The following is a 23300-nucleotide window of genomic DNA, read 5'->3' on the forward strand; positions in this document are numbered from 1 at the left end:
CACCATACACATACACTTTGCTACACCCTCACACTCAACACACATACACGCACATACACACCACGAGGCACCACATCTCAGTCACTGCCTCCCTCAGGAACCCCCTTCTCTTCTGGATTCTGGCCCACTCTCTCCTGGCTGTCCTTCCACCTCCTAGCCTCCCTGTCACAAGTTTTCCTTCCTCTGCCCCTCCCTGAAGAACTCGTGTGTCTAGCAGAGTTCTGCCTCACTATCCACACCAATGGCTTCTCTTATCACCAAAACACTGAGGATGCCCAAATCTGTAGGCATCTCCAGCCTAGACTCCCTCTTGGGCTCCACCAACCCACCCTGCACCATTCCACTCACTGATGGAGCTTTAATCACCAACAAGGCACCCAACAGCTCCCAAACCCACTTCTCCACTTCACTCCCTTTACTGGGCATGCCCCCAGGCATAGCCAAGGGGATGACAACGGTCCTCCAGGCACCGCAAATGCTGCACATCCAAACCTCCCCCCACCACACGCTGAATGGCTCCTTCGTCCCATAATTACTCGACTAGGAAATATGGCGGTCCCCATTCATTTGTCCATTCAAGTAATGATTGTGGAGGGCTCACCATGTGCCAGGCTCTCTGTGTAGGACGAGGTGTGGTGTAAACAAAACAGAAATGACTTCTGCCTCCGGGGAACGAACTTTCAACCGATCACCCAGTCCTGTCGAGTCTACTTACCAATCATATCTGAAATGATACACTTCTCTCCACTCCTGCGGCTGCCGTCTTAGTGCAGGCCAGGGCGCTACGCTGGAAAGCAGGGGGATGGATGGATCCCAGCTCCGAAATGTATGAGCTGTGTGACCTTAGGCAAACTACCTTCTGTATCTCAATCTCCTCATGTGACAGATAAAAATGGTAATAGTCATCTACCTCGTAGCTTTGTTGTGAGAATTAAATTCGATAAACCATATAATAAACCGACGTCCTGCACAGAGTAAGCAAACTTCTTGTGGCCCCCCACCTCACAGCCCTCACCACGTGCGCCCACCATCCGCAGCGCCCCATAAGGCCAGGCTCTCTCCTACCCTCCAGCCTCTGCATATGCTTCTCCAGCTGACAACATTCCCTGGCTTTCTCCTTCTCACTTTTCAAGGTTCAGCTCAAGGCCCCCTCCCCTAGACCCCCAGGCTGAGGCAGATGTCCCTTCCCGATGCAGCCTCATCTGAGAGCCCACAGCCCTCATCCCCTACCCTGGGATCGCTGCCTCGTCTGTCTCCCCTTCTGCACTGGCTGTTCCTCGCAGAGCACAGCGTTGACCTCCGCACACCCTTAGAACTGAGTGCTTGCTGGGCGCCACGGCGGCTAGAGTAGTGCTTAACAACAAACAGGAAAGGCAGAAGAACTCTAAAGAAGCACATTTCAACTCACTCTAACGACAACCAAAAAAACCTTCCTGATAATTACGCTACACTTACTAAGCATTTCCTCTAAGCCAGGCTCTGTGCTGAAATTTGGGCACACATCACATCCTCTAATCCTCAGGATAACCCTGTGATGTGGGCACGTTTACTCCCGTTTACAGGTGAACGAATGGCGGCTCAAAAAAAGTTTACAACTTGCTCCCAGTGAGCGGGAAAGTCAAACCCAGGCAGTCAGACTCCAACCCGCACGGCACGGCAGCACCAGCCTACTGGGAGCTACCTCTGTGATTTACCGGAGCCCCGTCCTGGTGGCCACATGACCTCACGGGGACCTGAGGTGGGGGCTTCCTCCAGAGGTGGGACCCAATTCACTGAAGGTCCCTTCTTAGTCCAGGCTCTAGGGGTCTATGCTTTGAAATTCTCTGCTCCTTGGCTTGTTCACCTCGGCTTCGGCACCGAGCGGAGCACGAGCTGAGCACGGAGCAGGCAGACAAACCATAGACCTGCGCCGAACCAAGTGGCCGGCAACGGGGTCTGCGCATGTCCGAGGCCCCCCTCTGCGGGGCCCGGAAGCGCAGGGTGCGGAGCGGCGGCGGCGGCGGCGGCGCGCTTACCGGCACAGGTGGTCGGTCCGGCACACGCCGCGGAGGTCCAGGCAGTTGGGCTTCTCCTTGTCCTCGTAGGAGCAGCTGGGCAGGATGGTCTGCCGGCGGCGCTCGGCGCACGCCTGGTCTTGGCAGGAGCAGAAGAGCATGCGGTAGGTGTACTCGCTGGGCACCCGGTCGAAGAACTGGCGCAGGGCCTTGTGGCACTTGCGGCGGTTGCAGCGCTCGGTGGGCGAGATCTCGCGGTTGCAGATGGAGATGTAGGAGGAGCGTAACTTCTTGCAGTTGTCGTTCAGGTTGCAGGCCTTGGCGGCGTCCAGGCAGTGGTTGCTCTTGGCGCTGACCGCCGGGTCTGCCCCTGTCCCTGGAGCGGAAGGGGAGAGAACGGGTCACAGGCCTGTCCGGGCACCGGAAGCCCACAGCCACCCGCTCCCTGGGGATGCCTCCCAGCGTCCACAGTGCCCTTTGCCTCAGTTTCCTCATCGGTGAAGTGGGGACACAGCCAGAATTAAATGAGCGAATAAACAGGTCCAGGCGCTTGTACCTGCGTAGGACAGCGCCTGGTACAGAGCACACTGTACCTGTGGGGAGCTCTGATGATGAGGACTGTTAATTGAGTCTTATTTAAATCTTACCACAACCAAAATGGCAAGCAACTAGGTGTTCGCAGTCCTGTTCACAAACAGGAAATAAAATGACTGGCTCAGGTTGATACGACTGAGTGGCAGCTGAGGCAGGATGGGCCCCCAGGCCCCTGAGCACCCAGCAGCAGCACACTTGCGCGGGCTTCTGGTCAGGGTCCTGCTGGCATTTAGGGAGGGACAGTCCTCATCACAGGATCTTCAGCAGCCAGAGTACAAACAGCACCACTGCCACCACCCTCACCCCCACCATAGGAGCACTGAAGCTGTCCCTACACGTTTCAAAATGCCCCAAGGCGGGGGTGCTGCAGCGGTTAGTTAGTCGGGAGAACCATTAAAAAGGACAGTGCAGGTGGGAGCCCGGTAGTGTGAGGTAGAGGCTGAAGGCCAGCCTCGGACTCTAACAGGGCTGAGCGCACAGCCAGCCAAAGGGTAGGTGTGCTGGATGTGGGACTTGGCGTTAGCGCCATGCCTTTGAGTTTTGCATCGCTGCCCACAGAGCGGAATGTCTTGGACACAAAGCAGAATTCTCAGAAATTGTCGGGTTCCTTTTGTGGTGGCTACCCCATCCCGCAGGTCTCAGCTCTTCTAACAACCACCTGACCCTCTGCTGCCAGCCGACCCCCACCTGCAGAGTGCCTCTTGTCCATCCTGACAACAGACAGAGGAGGGAGGCAGGAATCGAGTCTGCACATGCCCACCTGAGACATTCTGGTGAGAGCCAGATGGGAGATCACCTAACCCCACCTCTTGATTTCGCAGATAAGGAAACTGAGGCACTAAGTGGGCAAGGTTTGCCCCAGGTCACCCAGCACACTGGTAGTAAACCAGAGCAGGGACCCAGTCATGCCAGCACCGTGTACACCATCAGTTTAGCTTTTAGGACCAATGAGCCGCAGCCTCTTCATTCATTCTTCATCCACCCAGTAAATGCTTGCCAATATTTAGTGAGCACCACCCACGTCATGCAAGGTCCTGGAAGGTGTTGGGAAGGATGCGGGGTGAGGGAGGCTGACACCATGCCCCCCTCCCGTGGCCACCACAGGTGCCTGAGCATTTCCAGCACTGTTCCTGGTCTCCGGGTCTCTGGGTCATTAAAGATCTATCAAACCCCACCTCTGCACAGCCCTCTCTGCTGGGTGCTGTGTCAGATACAGATGTGTAAGAGCTCGTCCCAATTCTCAAAGAGCTCACAAATCTAGCTAGGAAACCAAGAGACAGAATAGCATAGCGGTTAAGACTGGGTGTTCTAGAACTGAGCCATCAGCATTAAATGGCCCTGCTGTGTGGCTTTGGACAAGTGACTGAATCTTCCTTTGCCTCAGTTTCCCCATCTGCATAATAGTACCTCCCACATAGCCTTGTTGTGAGCATGAAAGAGATCGCTCATTTTTTTCTCTCTCCTGCATGATAACTTTGCCCTGTCTACGAAATCATCCCCATCAGGTGTTATACCACCCATCTTTAAGAAAAAAAAGCCTCCTAATGACCATACACCCACCGTTAAGCTACCACCCTATTTTTCTGCTTCCTTGAAAGCAAACCCCTCAAAGGAGTTGTCCATTCCAACAGTCTTCTTTCTCCCCTCCTGGTCTCACCTGGACCCACTGCAGCCTGGCATTTGCCTCCCGCTCTTGTCAGTGGTCAGGGATCCTGGGGCTTCCTCGTCCTCAGCCCATCAGGACACTGGACACAGCCGGTGGCCCCCTCTGGCCCCCTTTCCTCACTCCCTTCCTCTCTCTGCTGGTCTTCTGTTCTCGCCTAAGCAGTCCTTCCGCCTTCTCCTCCAGGGCTCAGCCCCCTCTTCTCTCTGTGCACCTACTCCCCGGGGCCCTCATGGCTTGTCCCCACCCAGACCTCCCCCTGGACCCCAGATTCATATGTCCAACTGCCTGCTTGCCCACTTTACCTGGAAGGCTGACACCCACATCTCAAATTTAACCAAAACCACGTGTTCCCCGCAAGGCTGTTCCCCAGCCCCAGTCCTCCTGATCCCTCTGAAAACAACTCACACTCCTGGTAGCTCAGGCCAAAAATCTTGGCACTTCCATGACTCCTCTCACATTCACACACCACGTCAGACAAACCAGGCAGTTCCACCTCCAAAACACATGCAGAATCCAACCACTTCTCAACCACCACCACTACTCCCACCATGGTCCAAGCCATCATCACTGCATGCTGGCAAGAGCCTCGCTTCCCAGTTGCCCTGCTCTGTCCTGGAGCCCACCCCAACCCCTGCCTCAAAACAGTCCTCTCATCGCAGCTGGAGTGAACCTTCTAGAACCCAAGGCAGAGAGATAATGCTCCTGGGCCCCAACGCTTCCTGTGGCTTCCCATCTCACTCGGGATATGGTCTCTCTGTCTGTGCTGTCCAGTACAGTAGCCACTAGCCACACATGGCCATTGCACCTGAAATGTGGCTAGCCCAAAATGGGATGTCCACACCAGATTTTGAAAATATACACCAGATTTTGAAGATGTGCTAAGAAAAAATAAAAATCATGTAAAGCATTTCATTAATAATTTTTTAGTTTGACTACATATTAAAATAATAATCTTCTGGAAATATATTAAACAAATATATTGTTAAAATTACTTTTACTTGCTTCTTTTTATTTTCTTAATGTGGCTACTAGAAAACTTAGAATTATATAGGTGACCTCATATTTCTATTAGGCAGCACTGCCCTATATGACCTCACCTCCTACTCTTCCTGGTCACTTCCTCCATTCCAGTCACAAGGGCCTCCTTGCTCTTCCTGGACTGTGCCCTGACCTCAGGGCCTTTGCTGCTTCCTCTTCCTGGAAAGCTCTCCCCCATTACCTTTCCTCACTTCTTTCAGGTCTCTATTCAAATGCTACCTTGTCTGTGAATCCTTCCCAACCACCCTATACATAATAAGAAGCTACTCCCATTATCCCTACTCTGATCCCTTTATCCCACAACTCATCACCATCTACCATAGTATACACTTCCTTAGTCATTTGTTTGTGTCAAATATAAACGCCATAAAAGCAGAGGCTTTATTGGTTGTACTCACTGCTGTACCCATATTTCCCAATGTCTGGTGCATGGTAGGTGTTGAAGACAAATTTAACAAGAGAAAGAATAAACGTACTTAGAATAATATTTAATTCCTAACAAGTACTCAAAAGTTGTTGGTTAATATTTTTAAAGAAGCCAAAATGACACAGAGCCAGCAATAGTGGTCAATACAAGACCATGTGTAATCAAGTATCAGTGTGGCCCGGAAGGGCTCAGATGTGAAAGTCGGGGGACGATGGACGAAGACTGGGCCTCACCCCGACACCCTGCCAACAACAGCCCTACAAAGGCAGCAAGAGAAAAGTTTCCTCTCTTCTTCTTATAAAAAGGGGGATTAAGGCAGAAAGGGAATCAAGGTTGGTTTTCCTACTCATTGGATAAACAGATCTTTATTGAAGGCCCACTATGTGCCAAGCACTTCCTCAGAGACCCAGCTGGAAACAAAGGGGCTGAACTGTGCGTCAGGGAAGTCAGGGTGCTGTGGGAGCAGAGAGGAAAGCATCGTGCCCAGATCAGAGGTCACAGAAGCAGTGGCATCTCTGCTGAACCTACAGGATGAGTCAGAGGAAGCAAAAAGAATACAAAGCGGGTCCCAGGCTGAGCCAACAAAGAGCTGGGGCAAAAGCTGGGAGGCGCTGACAGCAATTCAGGATGCCTGGAGATGGAGACTGAAAGAGGAGCCCCGGAGAGCAGAACAGGGGCTTGTCCACAGTGGGGTGCGGCCTCCCGAGCAGTCGCCCTGAGCTGAGGCCACACCATCCTGCCCGGGGCCAGGATCCAAGGACACGCGTCTGCACACAGGCTGTTCTGGGGGCACTCCCTCTACAAAGGCTTCTCTCCCCCGCCAGCCAGGCTGTTCTTCCACGTTCCTTGCACCTGTCAGGACGCTGGCGGGCAGAAGGGAAGAGCGAGTGAAGCAGTCTGGGGCGGAGGTGAGGGGAGCGAGGACTACGAGGGCCCCCGGAGAGGAGCGGGGCGACTCCGCATGCCTAGCAGCAGCTAATTTAGGCCCACGGCTGCTTTTAGGTTCCCAGGTGCTCTGCTCCCGCTCCTCTCAGCGTGTTCCTGAGCTAATGCCGGTGTAATTACAGCCTCAGTACCTTCCATTTGGAGCTTGAATAGTGAAAGCTTGTGCTAGGGGGCGGGAAATGTAAACCCCTGGGTCAAAACTTGGTAAATTTCCTAGAAAAAACAGTAAATGTGGCAACAGCAATTGCCTAGTTACAGGGAAGAGGCCCCTTCCTACCCTCCCTGAGCAGGTGCCCGCCCTGGTGGGGAACGGCCCCTTCGGACCCTCCCGGAGCGGCTGCCCGACCCGGGTGGGGAACGGCCCCAGAGGCTGGCTGGGCGCGGCTTTCTCTCCAAGCAAGGAGGCACGTTCCCAGGGCAGGCAGGCCGAGCACACAGGCCCTCCCACACGCACTCTCTCCCACCACTGAGCCGCCTCTCCCCTGGCTCTGGAAGGCTTTTTGTTTTCTCTTCCAGAGCCCCCACTGGGGGAGGAAGAAGGGAGGGCTGGATTGCAAACGGGAGCCTCACCCAGTGTGGGCCTCAGCCCCTTGACTAAACTATCCAAAGGGCAGGGAGGGAGGCCCCAGCTACCCTCCCCTCGCGCCCCCTCCAAACCCCTGGCAGAGACCACACAGGACCGGGCGAAGGATTCAGGCCTAGACCAGCCTGCTCTCTACACTCACTCTGCTCCTCCCGACACGGGTCTCCCAGGCCTGCCCAGAGGAGCCCTGATGGGCCAAGGAGTAAAGGCAAACAGCTGCCCCAGGGAGAGCGAGGGGGATTGAACCAGGCCTGGTACTTTCCAAAACCTCAGGGAACTCAGCCTCCGGCTCCAGCCCCGGGGAACACACTCTGGCTTCTTCCTGCCCTCCCTCCCTGTCCCGCCCTGAGGCAGGCCAGGCGAACAACTGTAGAGGGGCTCCCTCACCCCAGCCAAGCCTCGCCGACCTCCCCTCTTCCCTCCTGGGGTGCTGCCCTGAGCCAGTGACCAACTGTCCCTAGATCTTCAAACTGTTCTCCTTGAAGTAAGTGTGTGACACTTGTATGGAGCGGGCTTTGCCACACCGCAGTCACCTAGGTCCACCTTTATCATTTCGGCCATGTTACCAGTACCACACGTACGAATATTTAATTTCTCCTTTAAATAAATCTCCTAATACACAAGTGAGATGCATAAATTTCTTCAACTGACTCACTTTTTAAATTTTTTTAAGGATTTATTTATTTATTGGAGAGACAGCAAGTGAGCACATGTACAAGGGGAGGAGCAGAGGAAGAAGGAGAGACTCGCAGGCAGACTCCACACTGAGCATGGAGCCCCACACCAGGCTCGATCTCACAACCCTGAGATCACAACCCGAGCAGAAACCAAGAGTCAGACGCTTAACCGACTGAACCACCCAGGAGCCCCTTTAAATTTTTTAATACCTACCCGGATTTATCCTAAATGATAACATCTCTGTTAGTTCTGAATTTTTCTAACACGTGTAAAAATGCACTGCTATTAAAATGAAAATATTTATTCCCACGCCCATCTCCCATTGCAGCAGCAGGGCACATGCAGTCAGAGGGAAGTCACTGATTTATGGTTGAGGTCCTTCAACTTCGGTGCGTTTGTGAGTCACCTGAAGTGCCTGTTACATGCAGATGCACAGGCGCCACGCCTCCCTGTCAAGAGCTCTATGGCTGGTGCCTAAGAATCTGGATTTTGCAAGTTCCCCCCGTGATTCTGAGGCAGCCTTCCAAACTTGCAGGACCACTGACTTGGAGCGGGGGCTGGGCTGCCAGCGCCCCTCCTCAAACACGCACACACCCGATCCAGCACACCATTTACCAAACCCACCCTCAGCAGAAGGCAATTGAAGGCCCTCTGTGGTCATCAGAGCATGCCCCCAACCCAACCAGGAGGCCCATCAAGGCAGAGACTTTCCAACCACCAACAGGCCTCTCCCTATGTGAACAGAAATAAGATACCATTCTGTGATACTTGCAAGCCAATGGGGCGCTGGGTGTTTCTGCTCCCCTCCTGGCCTTCCAGGAAACTGCCAGCCTAGTCGCTTGCCCCTAATCTCATTTCCGGCTGCAACGTCCAGCCCAAGCCCACCCTGGTTCCCTGGGCCATACTCTGCTGCTCTGCCACTAGAATGGGAGTAAGAGGGCTGATTCTGTCTCTGCCTCTCCCAGTATGTCAATCCCCAGACAAAGCCTGGCCTTCTCTGGGTCTCACTTCCTCACCTGAAAAAGGACAGGTTTTGAACTGTATGGTCTTCTACATTTTGTGATTCTCCTGCCTACCCTCACCCCCCTACACACACACACACACACAAGTGTAAAACATTGAGGGCTGCAGGGAGAGAGGAAGCTCCCATTCCACCTCATTTAGAAACAGGCTAAAAGGAGTCCACCCTGGCCCCATGCAAACACAGCACGTACACGCACAGAAACACGCTCATATATATGAGGGCTCACAACCGCACCTGCATCCTCCATGGACAGACCCCAAGTCCCTGTCGGCTGGCAGTCAGTCACACAGCTGTGAGTCAACAAATATTTTCATGTATTGACCACCTGCCCTAGAAATCCAGCTGTGAACTGGAAAGACAGAGTCCATTCTCTCCAGAGGCTTTCAGTCTAGTGAAAGACTGATGATAAACATATGAACAAATAAATAAGGTAATTTAAAGTGCTGATAAGTGCTATGAAGAAAATCAACTAAGGGAATTCAGAAGAGAATGAATGGGGGATGGGAAGGCCTGTCCTAGGAGGTAACATCCAAGTTGAAAAGCATGGTGGGCAGGAGGAGTGAAACATGCAAAAAAATCCAAGGTAAGAGAATCCCAAGCAAAAGGGAAAGGTCCTGAGACAGGCATGAGCTTGGCATTTCACAGGCCGAAGGAAGGGTAAAGTGGCTGAAGTTTCCTTAATGAAGCAAAAGAAAGAGAAGCCACAGATGGTAGCCTGGGTATAGCAGTGACTACAAAGATGTCAAAAACTGAGCCCATTCTGCACATAACTTAGAGATAAAACCAACAGGATGGGTTGGACACTGAATAAGGAGAAAGAGAAATCCAGGTTTTGGGCCTAACCAGCAGGTGGATGGTGGAATCACTTTGTGAAACAGGAAAGACCTGGAGGGGAGAAGGAGGGCAGAACTAAACACATCATTCTGTTTTCACTGAAGTTTGAGATGCCTACTAGATGTCCAAGTGGAGATGTTGAAAAGGCAGAGGACAAAATGAGTCTGGAGTGCAGGAGGTAGGTCTGAGCTAGAGGCATAAAACAGCATGACCGACACGGAGGCTATTTAGTGCCATAGGACTAAATGAGGTTGCCTAGGTTGGGGGCGACGATAAAGAAGAGGAAAGGGCTCAGGACAGAGCTTCGGACACCATCATTTAGGGAAATGGGAAGGAGTGGACCAGGAGGTTGGGGAAAGTCAGGTGTCCTGGAAGCCAAGCCAAGAGCTTCAAAGAGAAGGACAGTCAACTGAGTCCAAATGATTGGGGACATAAGGGTGAACAGAGAGGCAAGTGACAATGAGATATAGACAAAACAAACTCTAAATGGGGCTGGATGGAAGGCAGGACAGGTGGGGAGCTAGAGGGAGCCCACCTTCCCCATTGGGTTGTAGCCACCCACACCATCACCTCCACACCCCTTGCCCTCATGGGGACACCCATGCCCAGCTGCCCCTCAAGATTCACTCACTGTCCCAACATCTGCACACTGAGCACCCACTACATGTGGAGCACAGCTAGAGAAATGAACGAAAGCAACAAAGGCTCCTGCCCTCCTGGAGCTTACATTCCAGTCTGAATGAGATTATAATCAAGTAACAGATGGAAACTTACCCTTGGCCTAAGCCTCGCTCTGCAGGCTCCACAAGTGTCCCTGCCCGTCCCTGCTCAGGGCTGGACTTGGTGATTATGAGCAGGCACTCTGGCCCTGTGGGGAGGCAGAGGACCTAGCTGGGCCACCAACTAGCAGAGCAAGCAGGTTATGCAACCTCTTTGAGTCTCATTTCTTTTCCTTATCTGCAAAATGAGGATAAACACCCAGCCTGCCTGCACACAGGACAGTGCTAAAGATTAGACAGGATAATGTAGATAAAAATGTCTCTCCCGGTTTCCAGAACGTGGCACATGCACCATAAATGCTTGTTTACGAGTATGTCCCCCACCTGGAAAGATCTTCCCTCCCTCCATCTCTCCATTGTCACATAACCCTGCAGGAAGAGGCCCATCCCGTGTACCCCTTGCTCCAGCCTCACACACAACACCCCAAAAGATAGAAGGGTGCCCAGTCTCCTCACTGGTGATCAAGAGGAAGGCTCCAGAGTGCTCTCTGCTCATCCAGAAGCCTAAGAGAGCAGGAACTCCAGGATTTTCCTCGCCACTGAGAGTGGTGGCCGGGAGCCCCATACCATCTGCATGAAGTGGTACCTCAACTTCCCCAGGAGATGACCTTGCCAATCGCAGCATGCCTCGCCTGCCAGTCTCTGTCCTCACTCAAGGCCCAGGGATCCAGTGGGACCACAACCTTCGTCCCTGCTGCTCTGGGTGCTGCCCCTCAAACCAGCGGCAGTCCCAGGCTCCCTTATATCCTCAACCTTCTCCAGCACTACCCCTCCCCTCCAGCCCCACACAACACGCAGCCACCCCAGCACTCTCCAGGGTCAGCTGTATTTTTGGAAGCGGACCAACACCGAAAGTCAATTTGATGAATGGCAAATTCACTGAAAATAAATTCCAAAAATCAATTGCTCTTGAATATCATTTTATATTTTGTCAAATCTTAACCACTGTCAGAGTTCTTTCTCCAATTCTTCAAAAGGCTTATTGGTCTTAATTTTGTGTTTTAAGCAATTAAAAATTAAAATTTCATCATTTCACCTTTTGAAGGGACTTTTTCGGCCACTTTCGAGGGCTCTGTGTCTTTTTAAATGTAGTTTGGGTGGGGTTTTTTAACCAGGAATTTTACCATACTCACACCAATTCCCGCAATGACATGTTAGCTTTAATTTTGTATTTATAAAAATTAGAACCAAAATTGAAGCATTTCGTACTGATGTGATTCACCTAAATCCTTCATCAGCATTTTTTATTTGTAGTGAATGGATGAAGGATTGGAGGCACCAACCACAAGCTAAAATTTTTTTTACTGACTATGAGATATGAAATTTTTTTTACTGACTATGAAAAGTCCTTCTTCACAAAGAAATTCCAAAAAGCCACCTACGGTTGCTGTTTTTACCTTCCTACCTCACACCCTCTCTTCCATCCTCCCCAAATCAAGTTTCCAACCCACTAAGGACAGTCCAGCCAAGGTCGTTAGTGCCCTCCATGCTGCCAAACGCAATGGTCATGTCTCTAAACTTCTCTGACTTGACCTCTTGGCTACATTTGGCATAGCTGACCCCTTCCTCCCTCTTGAGACCTGTGCTTCCCTTGGCTTCCCCCCTCACCCTTTCCTTGGTTTCCCCTTCCTCATTGGCCCTCATCTCAGTTTCTTTGCTTGCTCTTCGTCCCCTGGATGGAGAGCCCAGCCTCCCTGTCTTTCTGTCCACACACTCTCGCTAGGTGACCTCATGGGGCCATGGCTTTAAACGCCACCTATATGCTAATGACCCTCCATCTATACATCAACCTGACCTCTCCTCAGAACTCCAGGCTTACATCCAACTGCCTACTGGCATTTTCAGGCAGAGGTCTGACTAGCACCTCCACCCTACTGTGGCCGACAGAGAACTCTGGATTACTGCCCCCCCCCCAACCTCTCCTTCCCTCTTTCCCATCCTAATATCCAGCAGTACCATCGCTGTTCAAGCCTAAATTACCAGAGTTGTCCTTAGCTCCGTCCCACGCCAGACCCCAGATCATGCACCCCCTTCACCCCCTACTGTCTTAGGAGTCCAGCCAGTGCAACGGCCTCTCACTGCTCGCCAGCTTCCTCCCCTGCCTGTGCCCCTCCCCGCCCCATGGTCCACTCTCCCACAGCACAGGAGTAAGCTTTTCAAAAGCAGAAATCATACTGTGCTGCTCAAGTGCCTAAAACCCTCCAACGTTTCTCATGACCCTTAAAATGAAATGCAGAGTCCTTAACTTGCCAGCAGCATCCCAGTGAGCTGGACCCTGCCTGCATCTGTGCCCACCTCCCAAACACCACCTCCACCTCACTCACTGGGCCCCAGCCACATGGCCTCCCCAGGCCCCACCCTCCCTCATGGTGTCCCCTCCTGGGGACCTTCCCCTAGATGTGCCCTCTGCCATTCCCTGGACTCCATGGTGGGATCCTTCCTGGGACTCCGATTTTGGCATTTCCAATCTGGAAGACCCACCAGCCACCTCTGTCCTGTCCTCCTATTTAATCCTGCATGGCGTTCCTCACTATCTTTCTGTTGGTGGTGCTGTTCATTTGTTTGTTGGCTTGTCTTCTGTTTTTCTCTGTCTCCGGCGAATTGAAATAAGCTCCATAAGGGCAACTAACTCCCTTGTCTTGTTCACTGACACACCCCCAGCCCCTGAAACAGGGCACAGCACGTACAGGATGCTCCTGGAGTTTGAAGGATGAATTCACACACACACCGCCTCTGCGAGACGGGACGAAAGCATCCAGAGTTCAACGACATAACCTCCAGACGGTAGGAAGCCCCAAAACACACATATAAAGGTTGAGTCCACTAACTGTTTTTGTTGATCACGTGAAAATGGCCTTCCCATCTTCAAATGCCCCTCTGTGTTCACCCCTGGACCAGTGTTCCCAGGGCTTCCCTAAGAGGCAGAAAAGAGGGTTGGGGGCAATGATTGCTCCACTGAGGGAAGGGCCCCATCACCCTTCTGCACTTTCCCGCTCAGGCCACACACACACACACACGCATGCATGCACACACCACCACACACATAGACGCACACACACCCTCATATACACACTCCACACACACACCACACATACACTGCCCCCACACACGTATCATACACGCCACATGCACACACCACCTCACACACACACACACACCACCACCCCCACACATACATAACATGCTCACAGCACACATACACATACACACCACCCCACACACATATCACACATACCACATGCACACACCGCCTCACACATACACACCACCACCCCACACACAAACACATAACATGCTCACAGCACACACACACACACACACCACACACACTCCATCTCATACACACACACCACTCCATACACAAACACATAACATGCTCACAGCACACACACACCACCCACACACACACACACACACACCAACTCATATACACACCACTCCACACACAAACACATAACAGGCTCATAGCGCACACACACACCACCCTCCACACACTCTGACCTGACCCCACTCAGTCCTGTTCCTTTCTCTCTCCAGCCATGGGGTTAAAGGAGTCTATCAACAGATATGGTTGGAAGGGGCATTACCAGGGCACTTACCCAAACCCTGCCTTACGCTGGAGTAAATGAGGTGAATGCAGTTCATGGCTAAACCAGGAGCATGCTCAGGGGAGCAGAATCTTGCAGAGCCATCTCAGGAGCTTCTAAAGAGCAGAGAGACCCAGCCCAGAACTAACCCTCCCCATCACCTCTACTGGCAGAGCCTGTCTTACATACCCAAGGAGAAGCAAGTAGGTGCCCCCTAGGAGATGTTATTTTAAAAGTACCAGAAGGGGTGCCTGAGTGGCTCGGTCAGTTAAGCATCCGACTCTTGCTTTTGGCTCAGGTCATGATCTCAGGATCATGAGATCAAGCCCCTCGTCAGGCTCTGCCCCGGGTGTGGAGGGAAGGGCCCCATCACCCCTCTGCACTTTCTCTCTCTCCCTCTCCCTCTGCCCCTCCCCCCAAAAAAAGTACCAGAAAATGTCTTCACCCCAAAAACCTCACCCCAACCATGACATCTCAAATTCTGCTATTAAAAATTCTTTCTTTGGGGTTAAACTTTGTTCTCTCCTTTTCTTCCTTCCTTCCTTTCTTTTTTCTCATAGCAATTTCTTCTTTGGACACAAAGACAACAAAACATGATGTCACCAACACCCTGCTCACACCGTAGGGCAAGCAAATCCTGCCCCCCACTGCCAGGAGCCCTAGGTCACCGTGCTGACAGGAGAGAGCAGGAAAGGAAGGGGGAAACGCCTCAGCGCCCCTTGATGGTGGAGCCTGCCTCCTCCCATTTGCTCCCAACTGCTGATCAGCATGGCAGGAGTGACTGGGCACCTGACCCCATCCACACAGTCACCTCCCCTCCGCCCGTCCCCACAGGCCCCGTCCCGCCACCCCACACCCTCTCTCCCTGGCCATCAGACGAGTTCCTCCTCGGAAAGGGGAGGTGTAAGGTGACAGCTGCAGCTAAAGCCCAGTCTTCATTGACACTCAGAGTCTCTGACAGCTGTTAGAAGAAGAATGTGATTTTGAAATTTAAATAACACGCTTCTGCATTCGGCTCAGGGAGACAACCTGAGGATAAGCAGTTTATCGCCTAAGCCACCATGCAGGGGGGCAGGGAGAGAGGCTGCCTGCTTCCTCAGTTCCTCCCCTGCTCTCCATCCCCAAACCACCCCCCACCACCTCCTCCCAGGGGCTGCCTCAGAAGGGGCTTTCTGAGACGCACCAGCCAACCAGCTGAGGCTAGGCCAGGAAAGCCCTTGCTCACCAGTCTCCACTAAGTACCCTGAGGGGAGGAGGCTCTGGGGGCATAAAGGCTCGGGCACCCCCTCAGAGGAGCCAGGGAAAGGAAGGGGCCTCCTGAGGCATCTAGCAGAGCTGAGCCAGGCCCCCACTCTGGCCATGGAGGTGACCTTCACAGAGGCCTGACTCTGGAGCCCAGGACCTAGGCCTCTCCCCACCCAAGGGCAGCTCAGCGCCCCGCCCCCCCCCAGGGACCCAGGCCCCCTAGCCAGGCAGTCATGCTGAGCTCTGTCCTGGAGAAGTCCAGGGCAGGAGTCCCAAGCACGGAGACCCCAGCGAGGCCAATCTCCCATGTGACACAAGGGTCTCTCTTCACTGTCCTCGGAGCCCACCAGGCCCAGAAGATGGTTCCCATCACCGCAGCTGGGCCAGGCCTCTAAGCCATGACGCTGCCAGCAACAGCATTCCCAGAACCCCCCTCTCCTCTTCCAAGACTTCCCTGATTTGCCCAGGCTCCTTGAACTCTGGAGCAGCCCTTGGTCTACACCACACCACCACCAATAAGCCTCCTAGTGGGCGTCTAAATGGGTGTCTGCCCACCCCACTAGGCAGTGAGGACGTGAGTCTGCTTCACTCTAAAGCAGTGTCTGATGTAGTGTCTGGAACACAGCAAGCTCAGTGTTTACTAAACAGGTCCGCCCGGGACCCATCTCTCCCACAAAGCACTTAGGAGCACCCCGCCCTTCCCTAACCTTCAGATACTCCAAAGATGCAGCACACACAGGCCCCTCAGACTTGCTTGCGCCTCTTCGCCACCTTTCCTCGTGCGGTCTAACACCGCATTGAAGCCATTAGCTCCCTCCCGCCCTCTACAGTGCCCCCGCACCGCCTGACGAGCTATGCGTGCATCACCACCAATCCCTGCAGGGCAGGCCCCTACTGCTCCATTTGACAAGTCAGAAGGGTCAAGTGACCCACCCTGTGGTCACCCAGCTGGGAGGGCAAGGCCAAGATTTGAACTAGGTCTGGCAGGCCCACCCAGTACTCCAGGATCTTCTGTGTGGATATGTATTAGAAGCACAGCAGAGCGCGAGGCACCCACAGGAATACAGAGAAGCATGGACACAGACCAACATCCACGATCACACACGTGCCCCCAACACATGAGAGTGCTGTAGCACCAAGGGGAAAGGTGGTGCTCATCTGTCAGGGGCCACCTGTCAGGCTTCTTGGCAGGGATAGGGTTCCCTCCACTCCTAAGCCCCCAACAAGGGGACCACTTGAGCCCGACACATCCTTAGGCCTTTCCTGCCCCTAGCCAGACAAGACGGCCCACCCACCCCAGAGGCTCACTGGCCAACTGAGGCAGACACCGCCCACTGCGTTTTCCTCCAACCCACAAAATGCCCCAGGCCCAGACATTTCACCCACCTCCACGTGTCCCCAACCCTCCGCAGTGTGGCTCAGCAAGGCCAGGGTGGCTCAGCAGGAGTCCCCAGGTCCTACTGTCCCATGAAAATTGCCCAGTCACCTCCCACCCAAGCCCCCACCAAGCACTATCATGGGTGGGAGGCAGCCTCATGTCACCAAAAGGCTTGCAACCACTTCCCAGATGCAAGCTTCCAGGCCATCTGCCCTTAGAGAAACTCCGTAAGTTTTAAATAGCTACATATTTTAGTGCAGTATGCCCCAGCACTGCGTCAAGCATTTACCTGCAGTATCTCTTTTAGTCCCAGCAAAACTCTAGAGAGTAGGTGTTTCTATCAGCCCCTTGGGAGAAGGGGTGGGCCTAGGTGATCTCTAAGTTCCCTTCCAGCTACAGAAAAGACATATTTGCATAAACATGCTCTGTGCCCATGCATCTGATAAGGCCCTCATGGGATGCAGAGGCCCTGGAGGCTCCCGCCCCTCACCAAGAATGCATAGCCCAGCCGAGGCCATCTGCCGTTGCTTCTCCCTTTCCCCCAGGCATGGCCCCGAGGCTACGAGGGAAACTGTTGCCTGGGCCTCCCAGACCCTTCACCCTTGCGTTGATGGCCTCCCTCCACGTGACCCAAGCATGGAACACTTCCACATCCTCTCTCCGCCTGAACAGTCTCTCCCTTCCCTAAGAAGACCTTCTTCTCCTCACCTGTTCCATCATCTCCTGCCTCCCCATGTGCGACCAGCCGGGGTGCAGTATCCACAGGGTCACAGACACCTGGGGACGGAGGGGCTCCCGACTTCAGCTCCCCCAAACCCCTGTCCCCTACTGAGCATCCTCGGCACAGGGAGGATGACTGTTACTCTGCCTACATCCATTCTCGGTAACCCTTCTATAGCAACCTTGCCAGTAGGTATCACCTTACCACTATACACGCATGGGCACTGCAGCTCGAGAAGGCCCAGTGAGGCCCAAGATCACACTCCCCTAAGTGGCCAGGTCGGGATTCAAACCCTAGACTGTCTGCCTTAAGGCCCACACTCTTCTTGTGCACTAGGCTGCCTCCCTAACCACTCCGCTTCATGCTTGCAAGGGCAGTTGAATGGCTAGAAACAGGAAAAACCTCACTTCCCCGTGAACTCTCCCATCCCACCTGGACGCCTCCAACATCACTGCTGCCATGGTTCAGGGAAGAGCCAGGCTGCTCTCCTCCCAGCCTTGGACTCAGGGCTAACGGGACACCAGTAATCCCAGCCCCAGTCACTGACGCTAGGGCCTGTCTTTGAACTAGGCAGAGAGGAGGGGAGGCTGGTCCTTCCCCCAGGGCCTCTGGCATCAAAGAGTGCTGGAGGAATCCTGGCAGCTTTTATTGCCAACAGATTCCCAGTGGGACTTTCTGAGAACCCCAACGGAGAGAGGAGGCCAGAGATAAAGAAGAACACATGTTCCAGGAGGCCCCAACACGGACCCAAATTCTTAGAAGGAGATAGCAGCAAGAACCCCAAAGCTACAAGAACATCCTTTTCCAAGTCCCTAGGGCCCTGATTAGGCATAGTGCGGCCTAGAGGAGGGCCACAGAGACCCCATGCTCCCCACCCCCTGCCTTTCCACACAAAGATGATGGAGGAAGCAATTCACAGCCAACTCTTAGTGTGTGCATGTGCAGATGGGCTCCATCCAGTTCTACAAGGTGGCAGCCTCATCATCCTAAAGCACCGGTAGAGATCTTGGGTCCCGCAGGCCAAGCCTTCTCAGCCAGCAAGCCACAGGTAGGTGACATATGTGCCCAGAGACTGACCCCACACAGAGGCCCATGTTCCCCCCGAGCACCAAGATGCTCTGCTCACCCTAGTATGCCACCCAATGTTGCCACTGTCTGTGTGCCTTGGTGGGGAAAAATCGGGGAGCTCCACTCCAAGCTTACGTCTTCCTTCTTCAGAAAAGAAACATAAGGTCTGGAGCAGGGAAGTGACCTGCCCAAGCCCCTCAGGTGATTTGTGGCAGGGAATGCACTGGCACTCGCTCAGGCCTCCCAGCTCCGCATCCAACCTTGTTCCTGCTCTGTGCCCCACCCTGGCCTGCTTGGTATCCTGCTGGCCTGGCCAGGGCCCTCCACCCAGCTCTGTGCCCAAGCTTCCCAGACGGGGCCACCCACGCACCAACTCTGGGGCTACTGTGGGTGGAGTGGGGTCAACTGGAGTGATGAGGGGGGCTGTCACAGACCCCGAAGTTATGCCCTCTCTGTAGGGAGTGGTCCCCTGAGCCCAAGGATCCAGGGTCATGTGGGGGCCATTTCCATCTGGGCAGCGGGTAAAAGAAGCTGATTCAGTGAGTTGAGACCCAATAACTTCCTCACTTGTCAATATCCTTATCTCACGGAGTATCAAGTCCATCACATAAAGATTTTCTGCTAGAAAGATGTTTAGTGGGAGTCCGGGAAGCAAACCTCTGACCTTCACCCTTCAAGGAGCAAGGCTAATCTATGTCTTTGCTGGAGGTAAACCCAATGGCTTCCACCCCTCCAGCAGTACTCAGCTGGCAGGGTGAGAACTGGGTACATCGGGGCTGAGGGCATCCGCACTATAGCATCCCATGCTGAGAATATTCTCAACCTGCATCTGAGCCCCGAGGCTGTCCCCAAAGGAGTGGCCCAAGGTGAAGTTCTATCCAAAACCAATCAGGATCATCTCTGAAGTCTCCATTTCATTCACCACCATCCCCAACCACCACCAGGGCCGAAGGGCAAATCTAGATGGTCACCCTTTGGCCAATGCCTCCTTTCTCATGGGGTTCCAGGATTTCTCCCATCAGGAACATATATATCCTCCCATATCAATCTCTTAGATACAATCTCAAAAATTGGCTCTTGGGTAGGCAAAAAAAGAAAAGTAGGTATTCCTTGGTATTTGCTATGGACTATATTGTGCCCACCAAATTCATATGCTGAAGTCCTAATCTCCAATTTGACTGTATTTCCAGACAGAGCTTTAGGAGGTAATTAGGTTAAGTGAGGTCATAAAGGTGAGAAGGTAGGGCCAAAACCAATAGAAATGGTATCCTTATATTAAAAAAAAAAAAAAAAAAAAAAAAAAAAAGCTCTCTCGCTCTCTCTCCCCCTCCCTCCCTCCCTCCTCACCACCCCTCCCTTCCCACACAGTGAGAAGGTGGCCATCTGTAAGTGAGGAAAAGAGCGCTCACCAGACACCAAGTCCGGCCAGACTTTGATCTTCAACTTCCAGCCTCTATGAGATAATACATTTCTGTTGTTGAAGCTCCCCAACGTGGTATTTTGTGACGGCAGCCCAAAGAGACTAAGACAGTATTTCTCTACAGAGAATTGACTTTTCTCCTTAGTAGGGGGCAATAACAGAAAAAGAAAGTTTGAAAAACAGTCTCCTAGAGAATTCTTCATTTGAAGGGGTTTAGGGTCTCACTGGAGAGTCGTTCATTTCACAGTTTTCGAGCGCTGCTTCTCAACTGGTAGCAGTCGTGCCCCCAAGAGACATTTGGCAATGTCTGGAGACATTTTTGGTTGTCACAACTCAGTGCGTTGCTACTGGCGTCCAATGGGTAGAGGCCAGGGACATTGCTAAACATCCAACAATGCATGGGACAGCTCTGCCCACGGGAGAGAATTATCCAAGTCAAAACCCCAACAGTGCTGCTGTTGAGAACCCATGGCTTAGAGCAAAAGAAACTTCAGAAGGCTTCACATACTGCCACAAAACTTCCTAGAAACCTGAGGTCTGGAGCCCTGTACCGTAACAGGCCCCCCCTGGCCACCTTTGAGCACCAGTGGTGGCTTCAGGAGGAGCTCGTCCCCAGCCCCTACAGAGCGGTTCCCAAGACAGGCAGGCCCTCCCCAGTGCCCGAGCAGAGGCGGCTGCCCTGGGCCCACAGGTCTCCCAGATGCCAGAGGGAACAGGCCAAGAAGAAGGAACCAACAAAGTCCTCGGACTCCGCACAGGGACCATGACAAGCAAAGCTAGAGCTCCACACAGTCCTCTCACTTCCCGGGGCAGGCCGGGGCAGGAGTGGCCGGGGGCTAAGAGGCCTCTCAGTGGCGCTCAAGAAGAAGAGCCCCCGGGGGAAGGGGAGTCCCAGAGCAGAGCCGAGAGGGGTGATATTACTGCCAAGAACCACAGCTAATGGTTCCTGGTCGGGCCCTGGGCTGCGTTGCCCAGCAGCTCGCTGAGCCCTTCGCAACCACTGGCTCATTCAGACCTCACGACAACCCAAGGTAGGTACTCTCCCACTGTGCAACTGAGGAAACTGAGGCACAGAAAAGTTGAACAGCTTGACCAAAGTAGAATTCCAAAGTGCAAGACCTGGGAACTGGAAAGAAGGACCCCGCAGGGCAAGACATGTGACAAACTAAGAGAGTGACACCAGGTTTCCAATTCAAGACCTACTGCACGGAAGGCACACTCTAGGCAAGTCCCATAAATGCTCCACTCCACACACAACGTCAGGGGTGGGTGTTATGGTTTCTTCTTTCACAGATGAGGACCCGAAGCTCAGAAACACGAAGGGGGTTGCTGGTGGAAGGCAGAACCGACTGAAGGCCAGGGTGCCTAGGAGAACTGGGGAGGCCCTAGCACGAGCCCACTTACCTGAGAAGATTGAAGCAAGCCTGAAGATGTCCGAGAGGCGGGAGGTCACCGGCTCATAGGGTGAGGCTTCATAAAACTCCTCACCTGGAAGAAAAAACCAGCGTCAGGCACAGGTTCACCCCTCCCACGGTGCTAGACAAGAGCAAGTGATGCATGAGATGCTGAACATTTCATACGGGTGAATTCTTTCTCTCCAACTAGAGTAGTCTCCCACAGCAGGTCAGTACTGCTCACGCTTCCCTCTGCTGACCTCCCTGCATGTCCAGCCCTCTTTTAAGGACTTCCAAATGCTTCTGGAAAGAAAGCACTGGGGAGGTGGACAGCCTGCGGAAGGCCAGACATAAATCAAAGGATTTGAAGCCAAAGGCCCTCCAAGGTTGTTCAGTACAAGTTCCTCATTTCACAAGAGAGGACTCTGAGGTGGCCCAGAGAGGTAAAGACACCTGACTGAGATCACACAGCTCCTTGTGGCAGAGCTAGACTAGACTCTGGTCCCTTGGCCCTCACGCTGACATTCTCCCCCATCACTATAGGTTCGCTCTGCCCAGGCCACCTAAGGCACAGAACTTCCTCTTTGTTTCCCATCATGTCACCAGAAAAGTCTGCCTGGAGGGGCTGAAGGTCTGCTGAGTGGAGGCATGACCCCCATCTTGTCTGACCAACTCCCCACCTCTGCACTCCCTGCTGGCCTGGCCAGGGCCCTCCACCCAGCTCACACCTGCTGGCTTCTCAGACCTCTCCTCAGGGCTCTGGGGTGCATCAGAGGGCTGGTGAATAGAAAAGCAAGCGAGTGACAGGAGATAAATGGCACAGGGATGCCCTGGAGACCCACCACCTCCTCATCGGGACTCCCGCCCCTTCCACCAACACCTCGGCAGGAGAGGAAATATCCTCTTGAGACGTTACTGTGAGGAGAAATCAATGGATAATCACTCAGACTGTGTGTGTGTGCTGAAGGGGCGGGGGAGATAGGTGATGACCCACAGTCTCACACATTGATTTCCCATTCCCCCGGGGTCCAGCACCTGAAGAAGAGCACATGTGCGGGGGCATCCACGGGGCCTCCTGCAGGACGGGGCCAGCCATCCAGAAGAGGGGACCTGCAATCTGCCCGTAAGGGGTGAGGTCCCCCAGAGGCCAGCACTCAAGGCTCATCCGGCCCTCTGCTGGTTCACAGAGCAAGGCATCTGTCTGCTATAGCTAGCAGACCCCCCAAAAATGGTACAGACCCCCAGGTGTTCATTCTCCCCCTGGAGAACCGGCCCCCACCCTTTACTTCACCTCACAGGAGCAAGCACCCTTCACGCCCTGCAACACACAGCACACAGAATGCACTGCACACAACGGGCCCTAAGCGCTAACTGCTGACCGACATCCAAACGGCACTGATCCTTTCAGGCCAGTCTCCAATCCCACCTGCCCCTGGGACTGACCAGGCCTGTACGATCTCAGTGTCCTCCTCTCTACCCACAGGCACCAGAGAAAATCCCAGCGGTGGGGTTACCAGCCACTGCCATTTGTTGGGGCCAAATAATATAAGAGCTTAGGAAGCGTTTTTGTAGGAAAAATGGTTATGCTGAGCCCTCTATGCGCGGGCACCACTGAAAGCGCTTTAGGTGTACGAACTCACTTCATCCTCTTAATTTCTCTACGAGATAGGCACTATTCCTCTCCCTGTTTCATTGCTAAAGAACTGGTCTGAGATGTTAAGTAACTGGCCCAAGGTCACACAGCTGGTACGTGGCAGAGCCAGGTTTCAAAGCCAGGCAGCTGGCTCCAGAATCCAAGTACTTAGCCATGATGAATACGGTCTCCAAAATTAAAAGTGTTGCTGAACCAAACTGTTCTTAAGCAAGTACTGCTGCTGTTGGACTTTTCACAGGGTCAGTCTTTTTTTTTTTTTTTTTTTTTTTAA

General features: G+C 53.3%; 1 protein-coding gene across 1 annotated transcript in view; it reads right to left on the bottom strand.

Moving 5' to 3' along the window:
- The window catches only part of GFRA2 (GDNF family receptor alpha 2), an 84117-nt gene that overhangs the window by 49924 nt on the left and 10893 nt on the right, over nt 1-23300 (bottom strand). Inside the window, exons 3-4 of the mRNA XM_021698848.2 lie at nt 21386-21469; nt 2016-2370 (exon numbers count right to left, since the gene is read on the bottom strand). Of these exons, the coding sequence (XP_021554523.1) occupies nt 2016-2370; nt 21386-21469 (439 nt within the window). The remainder of the gene's footprint in view (nt 1-2015; nt 2371-21385; nt 21470-23300) is intronic.

The sequence above is a fragment of the Neomonachus schauinslandi genome, chromosome 2 (genome assembly GCF_002201575.2).
Source record: "Neomonachus schauinslandi chromosome 2, ASM220157v2, whole genome shotgun sequence".
Lineage (NCBI taxonomy): Eukaryota > Metazoa > Chordata > Mammalia > Carnivora > Phocidae > Neomonachus > Neomonachus schauinslandi.